Here is a 25,915-nt window from a genome sequence, read left to right on the forward strand (position 1 = left end):
GGCTTGCCTTTACAAATTATATTGTAAAAGGCATTAAGAACCCATATAAGCATTTATTTATTTTTAAACCCTCAACGTCAACCAAATGATTAGCTACTAGGTTTAGCAATGATTCAGTGGTTATATTTGAGCAGCTGGGGTCAGTGTCTGTTAAAGTAGATTGATTTATGAAGATCATTTTTTGGCATTGTAATCTGTTGACAGTGGGTCAGCATTCAGAAGCACTTAAACCTCAGTTACTCATAGAAAAGAACAAGCATGCCTTCTTGTTTACATCCGAAACTCCCACCACGTGCCTTTATGCTTGCATCATTGCATGCCAAATTAGTTTGAACACAAATGTACATGCTGTCTGGCATACATATATATATATGATTTAGGGTTCTGTTGGTAGCATTTGCCCATATGTCAGTTGTCTCAGTCTGACTGGAAAACAGTATTCATTTACCACGATGACATCTTTTTATTTTCCCATAGACTCTTGATCCACTTTGTCAAACTCTACTGGGAAATTACTATTATGAAACCACTTTAAAATTAGCATGTGTCCTTTAATACATATGGATATTACGTTTCAACTATAGAGGACGATGCTCCAACAGCATGTCTTTCCCAATCAGGTTTTGGAAACATCAGATCATGATGTTCAGACTCTACAACATGGGCAATATGTAACAGCACTTTCATCCAGTGGAATTCTGGGTAAAATGATCTCAAAGGAAGGGGTCATATCGAACTCCCCTTTAACCCTAAAATGAATAGCAAACTTTGTCCTCAAAGATCAACAAAGACAGATGCAATAAGATGCAACTTCTTTAAAACGACTTGCTGATATTTTAATTATGCGGTGTTTGTGTGTGTGTGTGTGTGTGTGTGTGTGTGTGTGTGTGTGTGTGTGTGTGTGTGTGTGTGTGTGTGTGTGTGTGTGTGTGTGTGTGAGAAAGAGAGAGTTTACTTAGCTGTGAATTTTGTCCTCAAACTATTTCTATTTATTACATACATAATGTAATAATGTATTGTACTAAATAAGTCTATTATATCATTAAATACAAGATAATAAATATTACTTACTATAATAAAAATTGTTTTGTTTAATATATACTCTTATGTGTGTATATGACAGATGCTTATAACTATTTATTACATTAATATAATAATGTAATAAAGTATTTAATAACTATTATTTAGAAACTATTATATATATATATATACATTCATAAAATAAAAAAATCTTAAATACAATAAACACACATGCACACACATAATAGTTTATTATATTAAAGAAAACCAATTTTATATGTATATAAATGTGTATATAATGTTTGTAATTTTTTTATTTAGTTAGTTTGAAATAGGGTTAGTCAGTTCAGTTGTCATCATTATTTTTGTATTACAGCAAGAGAAGTTTATAGTATATCCTCATGTATAAACCAGTGGTACAAAGAAATAGATCAAACTAAATGTGAAAACAAACATTAGATCATATACCTAAAGATGAACGCAATGAGAAAATCACTTCAGGTGAAAAATGTATCAGAATATTGGGTATTGCCCAGGTTAACGCATACAGCATAGTTTCATTTACATCTGTGTGAGTATTGGTGCATTTAAAACTTTAACTTTAAATAAAGTTAAACTCATTCCTATGCAGTATTTGCTAATGAGGACAGGTAGTATTACACACAGGTTGCCCTGGAGTGACTGTATTAGCCAAAGCCCAAAGACAGGCCAGCAGCATCTCTGCTTTTTCCTCTGATATTTATGATATTTCTGAAACTCGCCATGAGCATGACATGTTTACTGTGAGATTCAGTCGAGTGTATGGGTCAGGTCAGGGTTAAAGTTTGCGAAATCAAGAAAACACGGATCATTTAGTAATTGTTGGTTTTGTTTCTAGGTGACGTTCAACAGGAAAGCTGTACCTCATTTCAGATAATTAGATATAATTTGCATCATCATCAACGCATCAAAGGCAAGGGTAAATTACTCTGATAATTATAAAAAGGTAATTACAAAGGGTAACAAACCGAACACCATATTTACAAGACACCGATTTCATATCAGGGCAACAGGCTTAGCAAGAGGATCTTAAAATCATTTTCTCGTGATTTAACCAGTCAAACTGGTTAAAACTGATTTATTTACCCTTGTATTTGCTGAGACTGAAATCGTTGTCTTGTTATTTCTCTTTTTGGATATAGTGTTTCGAATGCAGAAATGAAGGCCTGAAATCTTTTGTGTCTCAAAGTTGCGTCCATACGCCGCCATCTGCTGGTAGATATGAAAATAGTTTTTGAATGTCTTGCAATGTCATGAAAAGTTGAGTAGCAACGTTTCAAATGTCACGCTGTTCAGTTAGATTTGCAAAATAATACATTGTAGAATTTTGGATTTGGTTTTGAGCTCTGATGTAATTACAACAACACGCGAGGAGCAAAAGAGTTTCCATATTTCATTCAAACTTTTCAGACATTTTGTCTACATTATATATGCAGTTTTATGAATTAAATATGAGACTACATGAAATATATTTATACTTTTAAAAATATATTATACTATATAGAAATATATAAAAGTTGCTGCCTTACATTTTTAAGTACAACCAACTTGTATGTTTGTCATTTCAACTTAAATTATTACATTCAACTGACTTAAAAAAGCTGAATCTTTTATCGCTTGCAAAAAAACGTATTTTGATGCGTTGAAGCAATATGTTGTCATAACTTATTTTGCCATATTTTTTTTACAGTGCATGTGAAACCACCAAATGTACATTTATGTTAATTTGAACCTAAAATATTGATGAGTAAATGTTAAATACACTCAAATGTACATTTATGTTAATTTGAACCTAAAATATTGACGAGGAAAGGTTAAATACACTCTATATCAAGTAAATATTTTTTTATACGAGCATTTATATAAATCATATTTTTATATGAGCCACTGTACAATGAGCGCTATGCAGATCATTTCAATAGTTTATTTCTACCATACACAAACTGTACAACACAGCGCAGCACTGCTTATGAAATTTTAAAAGTGTAAGGAAATCCTGATATACAAACTACTTGAACTAAAAAAAAAAACATTTTTTAAAAAACAAAAACAAACTAAATAATTTACAGTACCGTGTATTTTACTATTTTTTTCTTTCACACAAAAAAATTCATGTCACATTACAAAACATCAAATACAAAAAAGAAAAAAATAAATATTCCTCACAAAACTTCCTGAGCAAACAATCTGTGGTTTATAAATGAAAAATTAGCAATTACAAATCATTTAAACAGAAGTCATTCTAAATTATACAGTAATTTAGGATTTCAAACAAAAAAATGGATTCAGTACAATTCATTATGCTCATTTGGTCAGATAATATAGTGTTTTTATTTCCTCTGAATGACCTGTAAATTTGCTTAAACACAGTTTTTGACATCATCAGTGGACAATGTAAAACTAGGCTAAACCTGCGCTGATCACACATCTGTGACCCGCTCAAAAGAAACACTAAATAACAGAATAAAAGTGCAAAAGGGAACGTTTAGTGTTAGAGAAAGCTTTAAAAGTGCCAGAACAAGGCCGTTTGTGATCGTAACACAGCAAAAGCCTCCAGTAAGAGCGCCGTGACCTCGGCCCTGCATTTCAACACTAAATCAAGTGTCATAATGGAAAGCTTACTCTCTATTGCAGTTGTTTAGCTGTTTATTTGTCCATTTTTATATTTTAGTGGGTTAAAGACGTGAAGTGCTTTGAGAAAAGATCATCCGTAAAACCTATTAGAGAGCCCACTGTTTGTCTCACAGAAGAAGCCAAAGGTTGAGGAGTTCAGAAAAGAATTAAAAAAATGTATTGTGCCTGATCACAAAACACTTCTTTTTTTTTCTTTTTTTTTTACAAGAATATCGTTACATACTTAAAATGGCGTATAAACTGTAGGTAAACAGAGTTTAGAGGCTTTTCATTCAGAAAATAAATATACTGCAGAATAAAATGAATCACCATTCACGTAATACTGCTCTACCACAAAACATATCATATTCCATGTACTCATTTACATTTAGGCACATATATGCACACACATGATGTGCACACCAAAGGCAGTTCATATGAGCAGAAACGGAAATAAATTGTGATGTCCTTCTTCGTGGATGGTTTGATTTTTGCTCACTGTACAGTCGTTCGGAGAGTGAATCGGATAAAATATTTTTCTTTTCGCTCGCTTATTAGAATACAGATTTATGCATGAAAACAAATGATGTCATTTGTGGCGCACATTAAAAAAATAACCCATACGGCTCTAATAGACCAATGACAGCTGCTCACCAACAGGTGGCGCAAGTGGACTATTCTTACATTTGACATCTGTTATTAAAAAAAGAAAAAAAAAAAAAGAAAAGAAAAGAAAAAAAATCATCATCACGGATGCCGGCGATTAAAACTCCCAGTTATTGTACAACGAACGCAGGTAAATGTAAATAAATAAAATTCACAATATGTAAGATTGGCCTTGCATTTTTGGAGTTGCAGAAACAAAAAAAACAACAACAATTATGATAGCAATAAATAAATCAATAAATAAATCAATAAATAAGATTACTGTGAGATAAATAGTACCGATGAATAAAGAGAATATGCAGCAATAATATAACGACACGCAAAAAGAACAATACGGAATAAAGTCAAGCAAACCATAGGAAATAAATAAGTGCAAAAGGAGGTCAAATCTCACTACGAGGAACATTGAGCTGTAAAAATGTGGCTGGTATTTTTCAGTGCAATGAATTTGTCGTGGAATGGAGTTGTTATAACGAGACATATCTTGCACAGATCACAAAGCCAGCCCTCCGTGAAAGAGTTGGGCCTTATACGTGGATGCCCTTGATGGCCTGTCTGATGCTGTCCAATAAGGCTTTGCATTCTGGCGAGTACTCGTGCTCTGAAGTGTTGTACATATCCGTCAGCGTGTTCACGTACGCTTCGAAGTTCTGTTCATTTATCGGACCCTGGAACAGATTGAAGAGCGTTCAGTTCAGTAACTCTTAAATGCGTGTTTCATGATGAACATGCACCATTTTAGCTCAAATCATATTGAATTAATAAAACAAAATTGAGGTTGCACTTTATTTGAAGGTTGTTACAGTGTAATTCGAGTAATGGTAATGAACTACATGTACTTACTATAGGGTTAGGGTTTGGTTGAGGGTTAGTTGCATGTAATTATGCATAATTTACTGTTACATATCTAACAAAGTATTACCAAAATTAAATTAAAACTGTGGCAGCTATTTGCCAGACGAGGTTCATGTAGTGCTTTATACTTTCTGAGGTTAGTACACTGTAAAATAAAGTGCAACCACAATCTCAGCGGGAAAAGAGCATGTCGGTGTAAATGTTTCAGCGTCCCACCATTTGCGGCAGCTGTATATCTGTGAGACTGTTGATAAGTGCTTGACTGAGACGCGCTAACTCCTTCAACAGACTGTCGTTGTGCTGCTCAATTATCTTGTTCTCCTCCTCGATAGTCTTTAGGTTGCACTCCATGGATGAAATCTGTTTGAAAAGCAGAAAACAAGGTCTTTAGCTCGGGAACTACATCACCCACAATCTTCTCACACAAGCGTTAATGTTATTTACCTGAGTCTGGAGCTGCATCATGTCTGCTTCTATCTTCAGATTGGATTCATTTAGCTCCTTTATTTCATGATCCAAGTGCTGCATGTCTTCATTGTTCTCAATACCTGATTGACAAGAGACAAACCAGGCAAATTAATAAACACGTCTTTCAAAGTCTGAGCTGAATTACTCGGGCTCTCTATTTTTCTTCTCGGGAGACGAGCACAGCCTCACACTATGATGATAATATTAGCTTGGTTTTAAGCTCTTTTATTCCTTTAAAGCGCTTGAGTCGCTCACCGCTGCTGGTTTTGAGTTTGATGGTCATCATGTCCTCCTCGGAGAGCTTCTTCTTGATGCTCTGGGCGTTTAGTGGACATCCTGACAAACTGTACATGGACAAAACACAAAATCTACAGATCAGTACTAGCAATCTGGAGTAGTTTTTCTTAATTATAACTACATCAATTATAATCTAGTTTTAGGAATCATTAGATAATAAGTACCATATAAGCATGAACAATCTGTGTTACATAAAATGATAACATTATTGGATACTGTAAGGGTGATCAAATAATTAATAAACCACAGAGTCTGTAGTAATAATATTGGAAACAATATAATAATATAGCCAGTTCTGTAATCTGTATTTGTATATAGTATACCAATATATTTATATATGTATTCCATACTACATGTTTTTCATATTTCGATACATATTTTTACACATTGAAAAAAAGCCAACCTGTATTTTTGTGTATTTTAATATTTGTTTTGTATATTTAAGTGGAAAAAAAGATATATATTTTTATATTATCAAATATATTATTACATTATGTAATATAACACACACACACACACTGTGATATTATTACACACACACACTATATAATGTGATATTATTATAATATATATATATATATATATATATATATATATATTGAATACATACATAACATGTTTATATTATATATTTGGATAATATAAAAAATATATATTTTGTATATATGTGTGTGTATATATATATATATACAGTACCAGTCAAAAGTTTGGAAACGTTACTATTTTTAATGTTTTTGAAAGAAGTCTCTTATGCTCATCAAGCCTGCAGTTAAAAACAAAAAAACAAAAAAAAAAAAACAGTAATATTATGAAATATTATTACAATTTAAAATAATGGTTCTCTTTTTTAATATACTTTAAAATGTAATTTATTTTTGTGATGCAAAGCTGAATTTTCATCAGCAAGTACTCCAGTCTTTGGTGTCTTATGATCCTTCAGAAATCATTCTAATATGCTGATTTATGATCAATGATGGAAACAGTTGTGCTGCTTAATATTTTTTTTATAACCTGAGATACTTTTTTCAGGATTATTTGATGAATAAAAAGTTAAAAAGAACTGTATTTATTTAGAATAGAAATCTTTTGTAACAATATACACTACCGTTCAAAAGTTTGGGAACAATAACTATTTTTTTTTAAAGAAATTAGTACTTTAATTCAACAAGGATGCGTTAAATTGATAAAAGGTGATGGTAACGATTTATATTGTTAGAAATGTTTTTATTTTGAATAAATGCTGTTTTTATGAATAAATGCTGTTAACGTTTTACTCATCAATGAATCCTGAAAAAAGTATTCCAAAAAAATATATTAAACAGCACAACTGTTTCCATCATTGATAATAACTGAGTATCAAATCATCATATTAGAATGATTTCTGAAGGATCATAAGACACCAAAGACTGGAGTACTTGCTGATGAAAATTCAGCTTTGCATCACAAAAATAAATTACATTTTAAAATATATTAAAAAAGAGAACCATTATTTTAAATTGTAATAATATTTCATAATATTACGTTTTTTTAATTAATTAATTTATTTGTTTTTTTTAACTGCAGGCTTGATGAGCATAAGAGACTTCTTTCAAAAACATTAAAAATAGTAACGTTTCCAAACTTTTGACTGGTACTGTATATATATATATATATATATACACATACATACACACACACACAAAATACCAGAATATAATATATCGGTAATATATAATATAATATAGATGGCGCAGGGTGAGTACCTGTAAAAGTGAGCCGGTTGCGATAAACCCTATTGTATTTTGCATATATAATATAATATAATATAATATAATATAATATAATAAGTACAAAACTCATAGATAACTCAGTTCACCATAAATGTGTGAAGAGGCCTCATTATACAGTAGAGAAGTTTAAAGTTTAATATCAGAGATGAAGTTTGGGGTTATGGTATAGTTTCCTCACCTCCTGTGCGTAACGAAGACGTTGTTGGCATGACCCAGGCCGTTGCAGCCGGGCAGAGGGCAGTGAGGAAGCTCCTGTTTACAGATCTTCCAGGAGAAGGCCGACCCGTTCACGGAGCTCTCCTTCTGCTGCTTGCTGGCCATGGGACAGCTTCCAGCGCTGCGATGGGACGTGTATTTACCCGACACGTGGCCCTGCCCGTCACAGCCTGACACCGGGCACCTGAGACAGCAAATACATATCATTACCAATAATGTACACTGATTTCACTGAACACTAAACTGATGAGAGTTTAGACTGAGTTTATGAGCGTTCATATGTAGATTTCTGTATTTTTAAGAACTTGTTTGGAGGGAACAAGGTCATAATCTGCATCACAAAGGTTGTTTGGTATAGATTTCTGGGTCACTATGCCAAAACACACACAGATGTGACCTGACCCCTCGACATGCTTAAATTAAACCCCCTGCGCAGACCTCTTTTGTTGTCCTAAACTCAACAGGGTAACACTGTGATTGTCCAAGATAATCTCTTATTTGAGATTGAACTAGTTTCAGAGCTTATAACCGAGAGTCTTCCTAAACACAAATGAGCTCATATACATTCAGTTGATAATTTGATGGCTAAAACTTCCCCACACCACCGTCGCGCATTTGTCATTCTGTCCGTAAACACCCCACCCCCCCCCCCCCCCACCCCCCAATTTGCAGAGTTGGAAGACTTTTCAAATACCATTAAGAAGATTAATCCTGTGAAATGCTGATTAAAAATGTATTCAAAACAGAGAAAAAAAAAAAGGGCTGGAATAATTCTATCGGCACACGCAAAAAAAAAAAAAGTCTGCGCTTCGTCGGAAACGCACTCCAGTAAATAATTACGGGCATGGAGGTTAACGTGCCGCCGATGGAAAACATAAGCCCTAGCAAGTTGAAGACTAGAGTGGTGAGGAGTTGGCCAATTTATTTTGCTGCTCACTTTCCCCCTAGGTCAGTAATGGAATGACATAAATTGCACATAATTGTTGTGCGTCCTCCACAGGGGGGAAAAAGCACATGATTTGGAGGTGGCTGACCCTTTCCCTGATAGCCCATATTGGAAGAGGTGAGAGGTTATCTGGGATAGTACAAATAGCTTGTCTGCAGGCCTATATGGGAAAGGTTGTTATGGCAGTTTTGGCTCTAATACACTGACTAAAACAAGACAACATTACGACTCCAACACTGGCCGCCGGGTCCAGCTATGGGAATGGCGTTCCTGACCACGGAACAACAGAGATGGGCCATATGGCCGACAATTTACAATAATCTAGCCACATTACAGATGTAGCCTCCGTTTCTCCACCCGTCCATTTCTCTGCCTCTCCGTTCCTCCTTTTAATGTGCGCGGACCTGCTACCGTCTAATTCCTAAGCTCTCGTCTTTGCATTAGTAATTAAAAATGAAATACTAGCCCAGATGCAAAAGTAGGAAAGCCCTGTCACTCTGGGTTAGACTTCGGATTTAAGGCTGGAATCAATTCAATTAATTTTTTTTTTTTTTTTTTCCTCCATAGTATTATGTTTTTAAAGAGCAAACTACTGCATTAATTGTAATTAAATGAGATCTTATAGGAAAACGAGGAAAGAGTTTTGAGCTCCCTGAATTAAAAAAGATTATTATTATTATTTTTGAATGGTATTTCTAGGAAACGCACATTCTAGGAAACATTTTCATCTAGTGTTCAGGAATACAGTATTTCCCAAAACAACAATTACAGTATTATTTTCTTGTGCGTTGCTGTGCAAATAATATAGGTTAGTTGTATACTGTAGGCTGTTTTGATTTTAAAAAAATAAAAAAATAAAAAGTGTATTCTGATGAAGATATTTTCACTTTCCATAAATATAATACCATAAATTAAATTTCAACAAATTATCAATGAAAGTAGGATCAGTAAAAAAAAATCATATTCATTTTATATATATATAAGAGAACAATGTGGCATACAGCAAAATAGACTGTAAAAAATTATATGATCAATAAGTTATAACAACTTTTTAGAAATTTATAGCAATTGTTTTTATAAGTTATACAAGTTTCAACTCATTTTTAAGTCAGTTTAACGCAATTTAAGTTGAAATGACTTAAAAATCCAAGTTGGTTGTACTTAAAAATTGAAGGCAGCAACTTTTTATAGTGTATTATGTTTTTAGCATTTAAAATATTCTCATTAGTTAACATTTTTCAAATATACTAACAAATCACTATTTTATAGTGAAGATACAGGCATTTCATACATTTAAACCTAGCTACATTTCATGCTAGGTTAATTTAATTTGAAATAATTCAATGGGACTCAAAACAAACAAAACAATGCTTATCTGCCATATTTGTGGAAAGTGTATACTATATTTCGGTTCAAATTTTTAAATCTTTCATCCAATAAAGAAGAATCTTTCGGTCAAATGTTGATGCTTTAGTAAACACATCTAGTTTATAGTAAAGCCTTTCTCTTAAATCATAAAATAAAAACACCAAACGTTTTGGATGTCATTGTTTTTGGTGGTGTCTTACTTCATCTCCGGCTCTTCTTTGTCCTCTTTGCTTGGCGTGAGCTTCAAGCTTCCTTTCCTGGCACGAGGGCATCCTGACAGACTGGGAAGGAACATGACATATGTGACGAACCTTTCAGAAGTTCAAGCGTGCAGACGTGTGTGTGGGAAAGATACTGCGTGATGTTTCAAGCTTTGACACCTGTCGTGTTTCCATTGAACAGGGGTCATTACCTCAACAGCCGTGAAATGCCACAAAGTATTTACTCTTTGGCGATTACCCGGTTTTAAATGCAAATGATTTAACCCACTGAGTGCCTTTGTGTGGTCTGATGTCTAAAATCTATTATAGAATAACATCTTGAATTAGAAAACACTGGTGTCAAAATGAGACATTATGTTATAATAAAAAGCATGACCATTTATGTCATGCAAAAACATAAAAAATGCCACCACAATATCATCTTTCATCGAAGTCTATGATTATTGAGACGCTCACCTCCTATGAGATGCATAGTTTCCTGTCACATGACCTGAGCCGTCACAACCAGGAGTTGGGCACCTTTAAAAAAAATGGAAATTTTATGATTCACGATTCATATTCAATATATGTTTTTTCCATTTATTTACATCATCACATTACACTTACATTATTGCTTTAACTTCTCTGTAACTTTAAAACCATTGCACAGTTTTTTTATTGAATTGAAACATTAGCTAATTCTTACTTTAGCTCTTGAGAATTAGCAGCCATTAGTGATTTCAGGGTCTTATCAGCCAATGGGCAACCAGATACACTACAAAAATAAAAGCAGGAGACATAATGTATATTTTTCAAGATGGTTTTGCTGCTTGAAAAATAAAGAGGGTGTCGGCGGACGGGGCTCCTCACCTTCTGTGTGACGCATAATTTCCCGTCACATGACCACTGCCATCACAACCTGGTGTCGGACAACTGCAAAGAGAATAAATGACCAATGAATGCCTACAGTCTATGATCTATTAAACATGCGCTAATAATTAATAAAGTCTTTAGCATGCCATCCAAATAATTTTAGTACCTCATCAGCTCTTTTTTGGTGTCTCTTATGAGCATCTTGTTTTTTGCACTTGCCATGTTAGCATCCCCATTGTACACTTTATCCTCTAGAGACGCCTTCTCCAACTGATCCATCTACAAGACAAAGAGAAGTGTCAAAACACTGAAATGTTGAAGTCAAGTCATGATGGTCACTTTAAAAATCATTCTGTAAGCACACAGCCCCTAATAGTCTGTGAGAGGTTTGATTCTGCTTAAGTATGCTTAGTAAAGCATATATCCATTTAAACTCCGGTGTAATCCCTCATAGTGTTTATGATGGGAGAGCTGGGTGTTAAACCTTTGGATTTACTTACATTTTTTTTTTATAAGGTAAGTATCTTTGAGAACCAGATGTCAGAGGGAGAATCAGACAAACGTACAGCTGTCTGGGTTTGTTCTTTGAGTCCAAAGAGGATGGAAATTTTCCAGCTTTTCAGGAACATTCTTCTGTGATTTCTTTTCAATTTTGCTTTTGTGTCAGAGCGGTACATCATAACAGACAGAGTGCATTAAGGTTGTGGCTGACTGAAGGAGATAATATAGATGAATAAATAGAAAGTTAAGGGTTTTTATGTTGAATATGTTCCTAATGTAGTGTACACCAAAGTCAAAGAGCATTTAGACTCTGGATGTTGTTTTCTCGGGACATTATTATAATTATTACTATTCATTTTCCACCCAATTTTATTAGAGTTTCATAAAATGTTGAGGTCAATATTAATACTTTTCCTCAGCAAGGATGGATTAAAGTGATCAAAAATGACAGTAAATACATTTATAATTTTACAAAACATTTCTATTTCAAATAAATGCTGTTCCTTTAAAAAAATTCCACAAAAAAAAAATTGTGCTCAACAAACATTTCTTCTTAATCAAAATGTTAAAAACATTTGTGCTGCTTAACAAAACTATTTTCAACGTTGTGATGATAAGAAGAATGTTTCTTGAGCAGCAGATCATCATATTAGAATGATTTCTGAAGGATCATGTGACACTGAAGACTGGAGTAATGATGCTGAAAATACAGCTTTGATCACAGGAATAAATTACGTTTTAAGACATATTCAAACAGAAAACCGTTATTTAAAATGGTAATAATATTTCACAACTTTACTGTTTTTACTGTATTTTTGATCGAATAAATGAGCAGAAGAGACTTTTTTCAAACATGTTACCAAGCCCAAATATTTGAAATGTGATGCATTTAAACCTTGAGATTTTACACAATATATTACTCAGACTTTAACATTTATCCTCATGTATAAACTTGAAAATATTTTAAAAACACTACACTCTTCCATGAAGAACCTTTAACTTCTTGAACCTTTGCATTGAACAAAAGGTCCTTTATAGTGGACAAAGATTCTTTAGATTATTTAAATGTTAATTTACAAGAAGAGTAACAGAAAACTGTTCACTGAAAGGTTCTTTGAGGAACAAGAAACAGTTCTTATGGCATTGCTGAGAAAAAAACCTTTATTTTTAAGAGTGTACCAGTAAAAGTGACAGTAGCTGCCTCCATCTCACCTCTTTGTCCTGTTGCACAGGTGTTTTGCTGAAGTTCAGCGGCGCGTCCCAGGCATCCCGTTCATAGAGGACGTGGTAGATGGCCGGGGAGATCTGGAGACCCGCAGCTTTGGCTAGAGAGTGTTCAGGTGGGGTGAAAAGAGCGTCTCCCAACACCGGCATCACAGGAGAGTCTCTCGACTTTTCTCTCTTTTTCTTCATACTTAAATCCAGCGTTCCGTTCTCGTCTACCTCAATGAGCGAGTCCTGAATGAAAAGGAACATAAAAAGCCTTGTAGATTACCAACCATTGATAACTAGAGCACTTTCTAACAGAACATAGTATTTTGAACTTGTCTTCCAAGCCTAGAACTAGAAAAGTTAGGGGTTAGAGACTTACTCTCAATATTACAATTATGCGCGCAACTCATACATCCTTGTTTGTGCGACAGACATGAATGATACACAAAACGTGTAGATTGTTACAAACGTGTGTGTTTTTAATTTTCTAACCAATCAAACTTACAATTTTTTGCCTGGCAGACAATAAAATGGTTGAAAAACAAACCATCAAAAAAAAACTTGGATAGACACTTTCAGCTAGTAACTACCAATACTACCGTTCAAAACCTTTTATTCAGCAAGGATTCATTAAATAGATTCAAAAGTGACAGCAAAGACAATTGTAACGTTACAAAAGACTCCTATTTCAAATAAATGCTGCTCTTTTGAACTTTCTATTCATCAAAGAATCTTGAAAAAAAGGTATCACTGTTTTCACAAAAAGTAGAACAACTGTTTTCAACATTGATAATAATCAGAAATGTTTCTTGAGCAGCAAATCATCATATTAGAATGATTTCTGAAGGATCATGTGACACTGAAGACTGGAGTAATGATGCTGAAAATTCAGCTTTGATCACAGGAATAAATGACATTTTACAATATATTAAAATAGAAAACAGTTATTTTAAATGGTAATAATATTTCACAATAAATGCAGCCTAAGAAGACTTTAAAAAATCTTACCAACCCCAAACTTTTGAAGAGTAGTGTACATACTACAGTTGCTATGGCCTACTTTTTAAAAATATATATATTATTTCTGGGAAAAAAAAAAAAGAAAAGAAAAAAAAATCCATAGAAACTTAATTTAAAAAAAGTTTTAAATTGTTGTTTTCAATTTATTACACGTTTATAAATATTGTTTATAAAAAAAAATAATTAAACCATTAAAATGGTATCCAGAAAACACATATTTTGGTAAAGAATAAAAAGGAATTTGAGAAAAATAATAATATAAAAACGTATTTCATAGGGCCCTAAACATGTAGTTGTCAAAAAACATGTGAGTCCCAAAAAAAGCAAAAAACCACAAAAAAAGATGTGCTGGTATGTGAATTTGTGTTATTGCGAAGAGTTTTTATGCAACTCGTTAACTGCTTAAAAATGTGTCACACCAATTACTCCACACGGTAGCAAACAAAGGAGAGCTTATCAGGAACTAATCGTGATAATTGAGATTACAGACCAAATATGGCACTCTCTCTAACCAGCTCTAACCGAGCTAAAGCGCACCTATAGAGTTGATCCCTGCGCACGATGTGAGTTTTTCCCATCTGATGACATTCTCTCCAGCCTCAGAAACAAGTGAGGTGACATCTTTCTCCCACACTTCCCTGAAACGCTGCAAGACGTTTAGCCGTATTCTTCGAAAAAAACAAGCGACTTGGCACAAACAGGGAAATCGAGATACTTAACATGCATAAAGACATTTCGACGCAGACATCAGCAGATGACAGATCGGCTAACACTGTTTTATTCATTCGCTCAGTTTGTACAGTATACCTGCTCTCTGCCCACTGCGTGCTGGGACTACGAACGGCCTGTGTGGTGTGTAGGTGTGTGAAGCGTTTCACGCCATACTTCTGCGAGTTTCTCTCACTTTTATCTCTCTGCTTCTAAGAGGAAAACTTGAAAGCTTTGATCGAAGCTACCAACCTGGACGGATCATCACTGTGTTTCTAATTATTACTTAAAATATACAGCATTAGGATCCTGTATTGATGTTTTCATTATTTTAGCACAGTACAGCATAAAAGTTAAATTACATTTCAATTACATAACATTTATATATATATATATATATATAAAACTGTCTTATTGTTTTACCAATATATACAGGTGGTCAAAAGTTTACATACGCCTTGCAGAATCTTTCAAATGTTAATTATTTTAACAAAATAAGAGGGATCATACAAAATGCATGTTATTTTTATTTAGCGCTGTCCTGAATAAGATATTTTACATAAAAGGTGCAAGCATTCCATGATGCTCCAGAAGGAAACATGATGCATTAAGAGCCGGGGGGTGAAAACTTTTTGAATTTGATGATCAGGGTCAATTTTACTTATTTTGTTCATCTGAATGGTGAACTGAGTGAAAAAATACGGTATGATCAAAAAAATAAATAATTTGGACATGCCTGTTCAAAAGTTTTCACCCCCCGGCTTTTAATGCATCGTGTTTTCTTCTGGAGCATCAATGAATGTTTGAACCCTTTTTTAATAGTTGTGTAACTGAGTCTCTCAGTTGTCTTCAGTGTGAAAAGATGGATCACAAAATCATACAGTCAATGCTGGAAAGGGTTCAAATATGCAAAAGATGCTGGAAAAAAAACAAAGAATTTGCAGGACCTGGATGATTTTTCTGAAGAACACTGGGCAGTTTATATATATATATATATATATATATATATATATATATATATATATATATACACACACACACACATTCATATAGCGGTATGTAAATATTATATACAGTATACTGTATGTAAATATTATTATTAATAATATTATTATATTTTTTTTTAAATAGAAAATATGTTTATACTTTTGCAAATGTATAAAGCCAGAAGAATTTATATTTAATCATAATAGCTCATTTTTGAGGGAATTTCTTTTGTCTGAGAGAAAAGAAGAAAGAATACATGAAATGTCGCAAGCTGGATTTTCTATTAAAAAGAGGCTCAATAAAAGAACACAAGTGTAAAACTGAATCCGATATCCATATTCACACTGTAACATACATAATCTGGTGGCCTATGTAGACTTTTCTTATTTAATTTAAATAAAAGAGTGATGTCTATTAATCCCTCAACCAATTGATTTAATCCAACTTCTCATAGATCGTCTGTTAGAGATCAACGCCAAAGGATCTGTGCGAGCTTATCTAGGATAATATATTACTTAGCAAAATGTCTTTGACCATCTGCAGTGAAAAAAAAAAAAAAAAAACGCTCTCTCCTGCAAACAAGAGAAAGCCCCAACATTACCATTAGAGCAAGTAGAAATCAAATGCACGGCCACATGTTTTACAAAAAGCCTTATAATTGTCATAGAGAAGGAAGCTGTGATTGTATTCCTCCCAACTCTTTTTGATGTGATTACACAAATTCTCCTTTGTGTACATTAAAGCTTTAGGGCCAGTGTGGGGAAAAGAAAAAACGCTCCCACTCTCTTGTTGTTGTGCCACCAGAGGCAACACAGTTCTCTGTGCCAAAAAGTGTCTTTTGATGTTACTCCTCTTTTTCATACACAAATCACAGTTGTTTCAGAATGACCACATTAAATACCTTTTTCTGAGTGGTCTAATTTGATTACCTTTGTGGATGATGCCAGGGGCCGGCTGGGGGGCAGGGCCTCGCTGTTGTCTCGGCAACGGGTGGAGAGGTTGAGGATGGCTGCGGATGCCATGTTGGACTGGAGGGCGTTGCTTTGGGCTTTATGGCGACTGGGGCTGTTGTCTCCGGGCATGATCATATGACCACCAGGAGCCAGAAAATAAGGGAACTGAGCCGCTGTAAATGGTAGTTTGAGTTAGTAATCGGGTAAAAAAAAGAGACAGGGAGAGAGGGAAAATATTATGCAAATAGAGCAACTACAGATCAACATCTATGTAGACAGACAGGTTACAAATATGAATAAATTAAGGTTTTAGTAAAAAATGATGTTTTAATATAATTTCTTTTAAGCTGCCTGTCTACATAGATGTGGATTTGTAGTTGCTCTCTATCTCTTCAATATAAGATCAGTTATAATTTATACCGTATTGTAATAAATATTATTAATAAAAACATATATTTTCATTTATATTTAATATCTATCTATCTATCTATCTATCTATCTATCTATCTATCTATCTATCTATCTATCTATCTATCTATCTATCTATATATATATATATATATGTGTGATATATGTCCGTGTGATATATATATATCAGTTACAGTTTAATGTACATTTTCAGTACATTCATGTGAATATTATTAAAACAAATACATATATATGTACTGATTTATATATATATATATATATATATATATATATATAATTATTTTAAATAATGCAGAGACAACTATAAGTTGACCATTTGTAGGTTAATTTGATATTATTTTTGTAATATAATGTTGTAATAATGTAACATATTTAATAATATAATATTCAATTAACCATCAAATGGCTTAGTTATAGCTGTCTCTGCAATTTAAGCTTTTTATATTATATATATTTTTGAAATAGAAAAGATTTTTACAAAAAGGGAATGGTGTTTTCATGTGGAAAGCTCTCTGCCAGGGTGTTGCTATGCAGTTGCTAGGGTGTTCTAGGTGGTTGATTATTGGTCTAAATCAGGTTCTTCATTAAAATTGTATAGAGCAGACTGTGTGGCACATACAAGTGACTGCACCAAGTCACACATGATGACACTGAAAACAAGCTCTTTTTTTAAACGTCAGTAATGTCAGTGCATGCTGGGTAACCTTTGATTTGAAACAAAATAGACACTCACAGTCAGGAAAGTGTGAAGATTCGTGACTCTGGTCGGATGCCATCTGAGCTTGCTTGCCAAAGACCTGGGCGTCAAAACTGGCGTAGTCAAAATGGCCTTTAGTGTACTTGTCCATGTCTTTGGCCATGCTGGCCTGCAACGCTGCCATAGGATGTGCAAATCTGTACGTGAAGTCAAATTTCTTCATGTTTCCTAAAGGTCTAAATATAAAGGGAAAAATCAAGACTTCAGAATTGCACTAATGTTTTTAAAACATGTTTTTATTGCTGCTCATTCTTTAGCATAAAAAAAGAGACATTCCATCTTGAATGAATCATTCCCAACCAAGTCAAATTTGTGTATTTATATATTTAAAAGCATGTGTTAACAACTCGTGAAGAGCTTATTAAATGTGTAAAGGAGTCAAACAGCGGCAGGAATCCCTCTGTCACACACAAACAAAGATCTGCTGTGAGGAGATGTGGTTCTGATGCCTGTACTGGACTGTGATGGGCAACATCGCGACTATGACGAGAAAAAACAGTTATGCTTGAGCATTCTGTCCTTTTTAGGGTCGCATCTTGTGACATCATGCTCTGCTTTTGGTTCGTTTACATGTCTTTGGTCTGTGTTGCGTTCATATTTCAGTCGAACTGCATCAGAGTTCGTTTGAAAGCGGACTGAGACCCATCTTTTCAGCATCTCGCTCCGCTTGTTTGGGGTCACCAGGGTTCAGATGGCAGCGTTCACACTTATTCAAATGAACCGCCCAAACAGAGTAATCTCACCAGGGTTTGTTTCAAATCGAACCAAACATGACAAGTGTGAACACGCTCTAACTCTCATTGGAGTATTAGTAGACTGTGAGCTTAATATCTGCTATCTTCTAATGCCCTAATGAGAGTTAGTTGACATGTAGTTGCAAAGTTACTTAGTTAGAAGGATGTCTGAACAGATGAGATGTTTATTGTTATCCTTCAGAAAGATGATTTGTGAACTTATTTTGAAACTGCTTGACTGTAAAGGAATCAAGACCTCCATAAGATGAAGGTTTATTACCTGGCCATTCTCTCTGCGCTCTGTCTGCACTTTGTGGGCTCCTCCTGCGGTTTGGAGATCTTTTCTGCAGCCGCTATCGGGCAGCCTGAGAGACTGTGTGAAAACAGACATCAGAAGTGTGGAGTCAGTCTCCTCCTGGGTTAACAACTTTCTTTTAATTGAATTTGGGTGCATTAAATAGTAAGTGTTCAATTAAAAATAATCTGATAGTTTCTATGCGATAACCATCACATTGTTTTATAGTCTACTTAAGTTTCATTAACGATTTGTTTGGATTTTTCCTGATAGAGTGAAACTTCATGTTTCTTTTCAAGTGAATGTCCAAGTTTTCACAGAAAGTGCATCTCTTTTTTGAAGGTAAATTAACATGGCTGATGTTTTAAAGGGGATCTATTATGCTTTATACATTTTCAATTTACTTTAGTGTGTAATGTTGCTGTTTGAGCATGAAAAAGGTATTTAGATAAATGCAACCCAATGCATACGTAAATAAAGGGGCGGGGCCTGGTTGAGTTAGTAATTAGTGTGTTGAAACTCGCGCTTTTGGTAAGGGGCGAGACATTTCCCAAACACGCTCGAAGCGGTTGACCAATCACAACACACTGGTCCAGCCGACCAATCAGAGCACAGTGCGCTTTTCAAAAGGAGGGGCTTCATAGAGACAGGAACTAAACACAGCGTTACTGACAGACTGGGAAGAGAGGAGCTGCAAAAATGTCAAATATCTCAAATATAATGTGTTTTTGGAACATTCAAGCATGAAAAACTATTAGTAGACCCCAAGACATTGATATATAGGGCATAATAGGTCCCCTTTAAGGTGCTTTAAAGCATTGCAACAGTGCAAAATAGAGTAATAATAATACTATGATATATTTTGATATATGTAGTTTAGTCGACTGGTAACATTATTATAAACAACATCACTTTGCCCCAGCGACTGCCTCCCTGTTGCAAAATATAGATGCAAATCTGCTTACAGCGAGAAAGGAGGTTTGTATAGAAATGAATAGAGTGTAATTTGTGTAAAAAAACAAGCTCACCTTCTATGCGTGCTACGGTTACTGTTGACATGACCTCTTCCTGTACAGCCAGGGGTCGGACATTTAAGGACGTTTTCGTGCATGGCAAGGACTGGGGAAAAAAAGAAAAAAAGAAGAAGATATGTAACTTTACAGATAAAGAAGAGAAATTACATTTAATAATATTTAATAATTCCATTTTGTGGAATTCACACAAGCTTCTACTGCAGCTGTTTTTACTGTTTATGCTAACTAAAGTTTTCAATGTGATTCTTTGCTAGTTGAAATTGTGTCTCCTTTCAAGTATGAACATGCAAAAACATCACGACTACAAACACATTTTGATTACCATTTAAGAGACACACACATATTGTTGAAGTCCTATCCAGTATCCTTAGTAACTTTTCACTCTGCTCATAATTAGTTTGGAGGATGTGCCCGTCTATTTAGGCTGCATCCGCGGGTCCTTTGATTTGCAGAATGCTGCCTCTGGTTTAGGAGTACATGCTTTCATATTGGAGGAAAAAAAGGGGAAAAAAAACTTAATTACATTTTCTGTTCCTTTTGTCACATCACTGTTTAATGGCGGTTGTTTGTTGTGCTACTCTCAAATGGAGAAAACAGCGAGTGAAAAGTTGTTTCCGGATTGCATTTTTAATTTGCATTCCACAGGAAATCAAACCTCAGTTGTGTTGACGGCTGAAAAGTTCTTTAAAACAAGTTTTTTTTTTTTACTTGCAGCATTATGGTTTCCACTGGAAGGCTCAAGATAAGTAGTAAATACATGAAATACATTTATGTACATAATTGACAAGAAAATGACATATTACATACTTCATGTTTGTGATTTATTTTTTAAATTAGGGACAATTTTGACTAAATGAAGTCTTGAAAAAGCCTTCAAATTATGTTTAATATGTTTATCATATTTGTTGAATGTCCATCACATTCCCCAAAATAATTTTTCACATTTTGGAGAAAAATTTGGCTAAGCCTTTGACAACAAGTTAGTTGCAAAAGCAATGAATTGCTTCTGAATTAAAATATTCAAATAGTGAATAGTTTGGTTATGACAACTAAATAAAGATAATGTCATATCATGATTTAAAAATCTCAAAATAAATGACATCAGAACCAAATTATTTGGAAAAACCTAATCTCTAAAGAATATACATAAAAATACAAAAATATGTATGATTTATTTGAAGTAAGTTGCAAAGCAGAAACTCCTTGATTTTTTTTATTGTTGCACATATAAAGTCTGTCTCAGTCATAAAAACTGGCAAATGTAACACTTCTTCACAACCCTCTTAAAATTTGGAAAAAGTAATTAAGTAGATATAAAAAAAAAAGGTTTAAAGCTATAATAATATAGCTATTAAATATAAAATGATTGTTTATTTAACACGCACACACACACACAGTATATATATTTGCATTTTTTCTTTAAAAACTGAAGAATCCTGCATTTTCTATCACAGAAAAGAAATAACTATTGGATATGTTTGTAGCACACACTGAAATAGAAATGTGCTGATTATAATACAGGCTGGTTAGTTAAGCAATCACCATGTAATCTTTTATCCCTCAGTCTCTGTACAACTAAACCTTGATCATTAGTATGGCATGAATATTTATGGGCTGAAAATGATCACAGTGTTGTTATCACTAATTGTATTTGTTCTGTTTGTATTGTACTGCTGTGAAGGGAGGAAATGTGTCTAATGTCCTCAGGAAGTGATGCGTAACATGAGAACAGACTCACTCTCTGGGGGCACTCTGACTTTGTGGGGACATCCTGATAGACTCCGGTGATGAGGGTAGAGGCCTGTCACGTGACCCGTCCCGTCACAGCCCGGGGTCGGACATTTGATGTCTTTCTTTTCTGTCCGAGGGGAGTCTATAAAGCACGCACACACACACACACACAGTAAAAACAGTGCTCTTCAAGAACGTGGTTATAGTTCCTCCCATCCAATCACGTTTCTCTCGTATGTAAGCTGAAGCGCATCCTGTAAAAGCATGATGGGTATGTGTATGTATTCATCCGTGACATTAGTTAAGGCTGCGGTCTTACTCAGGGCACCGGTTTCTTAGCGTTGATCCATAGAGAGATTATCTTCAGAGATTACCCATTAAACAGCAGTCATCACAAGATTCAAAGTGCTTAAAGCTCACATCAGAGATACTTTACTAGGATTTATGACTTAATTTATGCTCATGGTAAAATATCTGGCTGATACCGATAAAAATCCAGCATACATAATGTCATCAGAAGATTTTCTTCTTGTACTTGTACTTTTTTTGTAATTTTTTTATTTATATATATAAATCATATTTACTATTAAATATTTTCTAGCCAAACTGTTTTTAGCACTTAAGAGGATTTTATTTATCCATCCCTTTGGGCTAGAATCTCTGTATGTCTCTTTCTTTTTATATGTGGATTTTTTTAGTTTTATTGCAAAAACACACATACTATGAAATGGTGTAAAGCAGGGGTTTTCAAACTGGCCTGCAAGGGAGTGACAGTGGGTCCGTGGAAAAGTGAAAAATGGTTAAAAAAAATAGTAAATAACAATATTAAAATTATTAAGTAAATAAATAATTTAAAATAAATGCCAACACTTTATTTTACAGTGTCATTGTTAAATATGTTACATAGTTACTATATTAATAACTATAAATGATGCATAACTACATGCAACTAACCCAAACCAAACCCTGATGCTAACCCTATAGTAAGTACATGTGACACTTCAGATGTAGCCTATATACTTCATACTTATATACTTATACTAGATACTTTATGTAGTATAAAGTATCTAGTACGTTTATACTTTATAAACGTACTAGATACACGTACGTTGCAACCATATTTTCCTTTTTGAAGTGATTTCAATCATATTTCAACCAACAGAGCATCACAATGATGGTTTTGAATTGGTTGAAATATGATTACAACGTGCAGCGCAGGTCTGTCATATAGGCTACATAAAATTATAATGAGAACATTATACATAATTGTGTGCTTGGGACATGGCTTTTAATGGTAAGACTTTTGTTTTCATAATCAGGCTCTCAAAACTCTGGATTTAGATTTATTGGCCAATATATCAGTTGTCACCCTTCAAATATAAAGAATTATCGGTATCAGCCAAAATGTTCATATCGGTGCATCCCTAAAAAAGTAAACTGAATGATGTTCGGTTGTGTTGCAATACAAGGCACCGCAAAACAGACAGTGCGACCAGTGCAGTCCGAATCAGTTAACCACCGACTTAATGACTCTAATGAGCCGGTTCTTTTTTCGAATCACAAACATAAAAAGTGCAACAAGTGAAGTCCAACGGCTGAATTAATGACTCTTATGAACCAGGTTTATTTTGCTAATCATATACAGCGCGACTAGTGAAGTCCAACCTCTGAATGAATGAATGACTCTAATGAGCCGGTTCTTTTTAGTGAATCAGAAACATAGGCATATAGTCTGATTCCAGAATGAACGACGCTAATAAGCCGGTTCTTTTTAACGAATCAAACACATAGTCTAGTTCGACTCCTGATTGAATGACTCTTATGATTCATGCCGACTTTAAGGAATCAGAATATTTACAAGGAATTCAAACTATAATCTTTAAAAATCAGTGAGAATGCGATAGTGAATCTCACCTTTGCTGCTGTGGTACATGGAGCGAGCGTCTATCTCCAGCATCCTCTGCTGCCTCCGGTCATGGTTCATCTGCTCCAGGAGGAAGCGGTCCATGTCTTTGTAGGCACTGTGGATGACCTGTCTATGTTCAGACTGCAGCACCATGGCCTGCTCTAGAAGACTGAGGTTCAGTCGGGCTCTATCCAGCTCCAGACGTCTGGCCATCAGACCTGGACCCCAAACACCTCCTCGCTCCTCAACCCTGGGCGTCTGGAGCTCCTCCTCACTGTCGCTGAACTCTCGCACAGAGCCATACTCCTCCATAAAGTTCCCTGCACTGTTTCTGTTGATGTAAGCAGAAAGAGCGTCTTCGTGGAACTGCTGACCTATTCGGAGTCTCTTTATGAAAGCGTTGTCTGCAGGTGGACTGGGGCTGTGATGGATCCCGTTGACTTTCGTTAGGGACGGAGGAACGCTCCATTCTTCCTCGTCTGCCTCTCTGTCTGGAGAAAGGTGATAGCTGGCTCTGATCTCCTCCTGATTTTGGTCTTCAAAGTCCTGGTTGTGTTCCTCCTCTTCTTGCTCATTCTGGTGCTCGGATATCTGAGCCATCAGGTCTGGCGAACCCTCACTCGTTTGTTCCGACCACGACAACAAGTGGTGAGAGTTTGCGTTGTGATAGACAGTGTCTTCCAGAACATCACTGCCGTTGAGTTCCTCATCTGAGACACAGGAGGACAATGGGGTTTAAATTGATGGATAATCAGTAAGAGCTCATTAAATGATTTGTTTGGAAGTAAAAGACTAACAGATGGTTTTCAGATCATTCAAAATCACAAGTTGTGACAAATATGACAGATTCAGTTTGTGATTTGGAAAAAATGTGAAGGGAAACACAAAATATGTCTCTGAGCACATTCATAAACTTGGATGGATGGATGGATGGATAAAAAAATATATACAATATACAATTTTGTCAAGAAAACATGAGTGCATACAAATATTTTTGTATTTAGTGACCACCACATCTAAAATCACCATTTATTAATTGAAATATATACATGACTTGACCTTAATATAAAATAAATAACATTTCAAATGTATTAAATGTTAACATTTATAAATAATAATGATAAATATGCCCTCTTAATTTAATCTTCCATCTGTCCAAGTTACGCAACAGTGTTTTTTAAAGTGCGACTTGCTTAAAAATGTGTTAAATGTACTGGAAAATTTTTTTTTTTCAAATCCACAATGATATAAAGCTGTAAACGCTAATCAGAAAGCAGCATGATTTGCTATACAGTACACAGTACTACTTTTCATAAATCCATAAAGCTTATTTGACTGGGGGTTTATAGGGTGAATAATAATTCTTTTTGGGGGGGGGGATAAATCTCAGATCTTTTATCCCTTAAAATCACCTTTAAACGACTCTTTGGAATTGCAACAGACCCGATTATATTAAGTAATCGAGTCAATGATTAACAAAAGAAAACTATCAGCTGGATTGATTTACAATCCACAACTGATCTCTCTGAAACTTAACCGCCGGGGTTAAAGCTCTTTGGGCACTAGGTTTTAAAGTTCAAAATACAGCGTAAGCACGAGATACATCTATCCTCTTAGAGGGCCTTATGCCACCCTCAAAACCATATGCAACCACTGAGTTGATTAGATATTAGAGCATTTTGGCTGTCGCCACATGCGGTTTCAGGGGCTTCTAATGGGATCATACTGCCTTAACAAACAGTTGCTAGACTTAAAGAGCATATAAAGTAGTCCTGCTTTTAATCCCCCCAAAAACATCCCTAAATGGGGGATAGAGAGCTCAGTGGCATTTACAATCTCACCCGTCTCTTGCCAAAAATGGAAACCAGGCTTTGAGGGGTTAGAGTGTGCTTGCGGATTGGTTCGTGCCATGCCAAACTCAGCATAATGTCGCAGAGGTCTACATTGGCGCTGTAAGAATGCAAAGGCATAATGCTAGCGCACAACCTAAATTTTGATTCTGTTTGTTCAGATAATTATAGTTTTTATGCATGCTGCTTGAGGAAAGGGTGGTTTAATCTCGTCCGTTTTTATTTTTGGAATTGCATCCAGTTCAATGCGTGTCGAATGTTACTGCACTGATTCTTGAGAGATGAAACGTGTCCCACACTTTAAAATCAACAATAATATGAATCAGAACAGATAGAATATTCCTTAAACATAGTAAACAGTTATATTTTCACTCACCAAATCTCTCAAAAATATATTAAACAATCAGGATGAAGACTAATTTGCCTGATTTTATTAATATTTTGATCTGAAAGGTGCGTTTTTAAAGG

The 25,915-nt window shown here is 34.7% G+C and overlaps 1 protein-coding gene across 6 annotated transcripts in view; it reads right to left on the bottom strand.

Moving 5' to 3' along the window:
- Positions 1-2,970: 2,970 nt before the first annotated feature.
- Positions 2,971-25,915, bottom strand: part of st18 (ST18 C2H2C-type zinc finger transcription factor) — a 62,069-nt gene continuing 39,124 nt past the window's right edge. For all 6 annotated transcript variants that reach the window (XM_079863069.1, XM_079863068.1, XM_079863073.1 and 3 more), the window contains 17 exons: positions 23,606-24,307; positions 21,699-21,833; positions 19,955-20,045; positions 18,912-19,004; positions 17,874-18,073; positions 16,688-16,884; positions 13,044-13,289; positions 11,497-11,609; positions 11,328-11,390; positions 11,164-11,232; positions 10,935-10,997; positions 10,458-10,538; positions 7,906-8,127; positions 5,917-6,005; positions 5,638-5,741; positions 5,410-5,553; positions 2,971-5,006 (listed from right to left, as the gene is read on the bottom strand). In XM_079863069.1, the coding sequence (XP_079719195.1) occupies positions 4,866-5,006; positions 5,410-5,553; positions 5,638-5,741; positions 5,917-6,005; positions 7,906-8,127; positions 10,458-10,538; positions 10,935-10,997; positions 11,164-11,232; positions 11,328-11,390; positions 11,497-11,609; positions 13,044-13,289; positions 16,688-16,884; positions 17,874-18,073; positions 18,912-19,004; positions 19,955-20,045; positions 21,699-21,833; positions 23,606-24,307 (2,753 nt within the window). In that variant the 3' untranslated portion in view covers positions 2,971-4,865. The remainder of the gene's footprint in view (positions 5,007-5,409; positions 5,554-5,637; positions 5,742-5,916; positions 6,006-7,905; positions 8,128-10,457; positions 10,539-10,934; positions 10,998-11,163; positions 11,233-11,327; positions 11,391-11,496; positions 11,610-13,043; positions 13,290-16,687; positions 16,885-17,873; positions 18,074-18,911; positions 19,005-19,954; positions 20,046-21,698; positions 21,834-23,605; positions 24,308-25,915) is intronic.

Source organism: Squalius cephalus, assembly GCF_949319135.1.
Source record: "Squalius cephalus genome assembly, chromosome: 25".
In the NCBI taxonomy this organism is placed as follows: Eukaryota; Metazoa; Chordata; class Actinopteri; order Cypriniformes; family Leuciscidae; genus Squalius; species Squalius cephalus.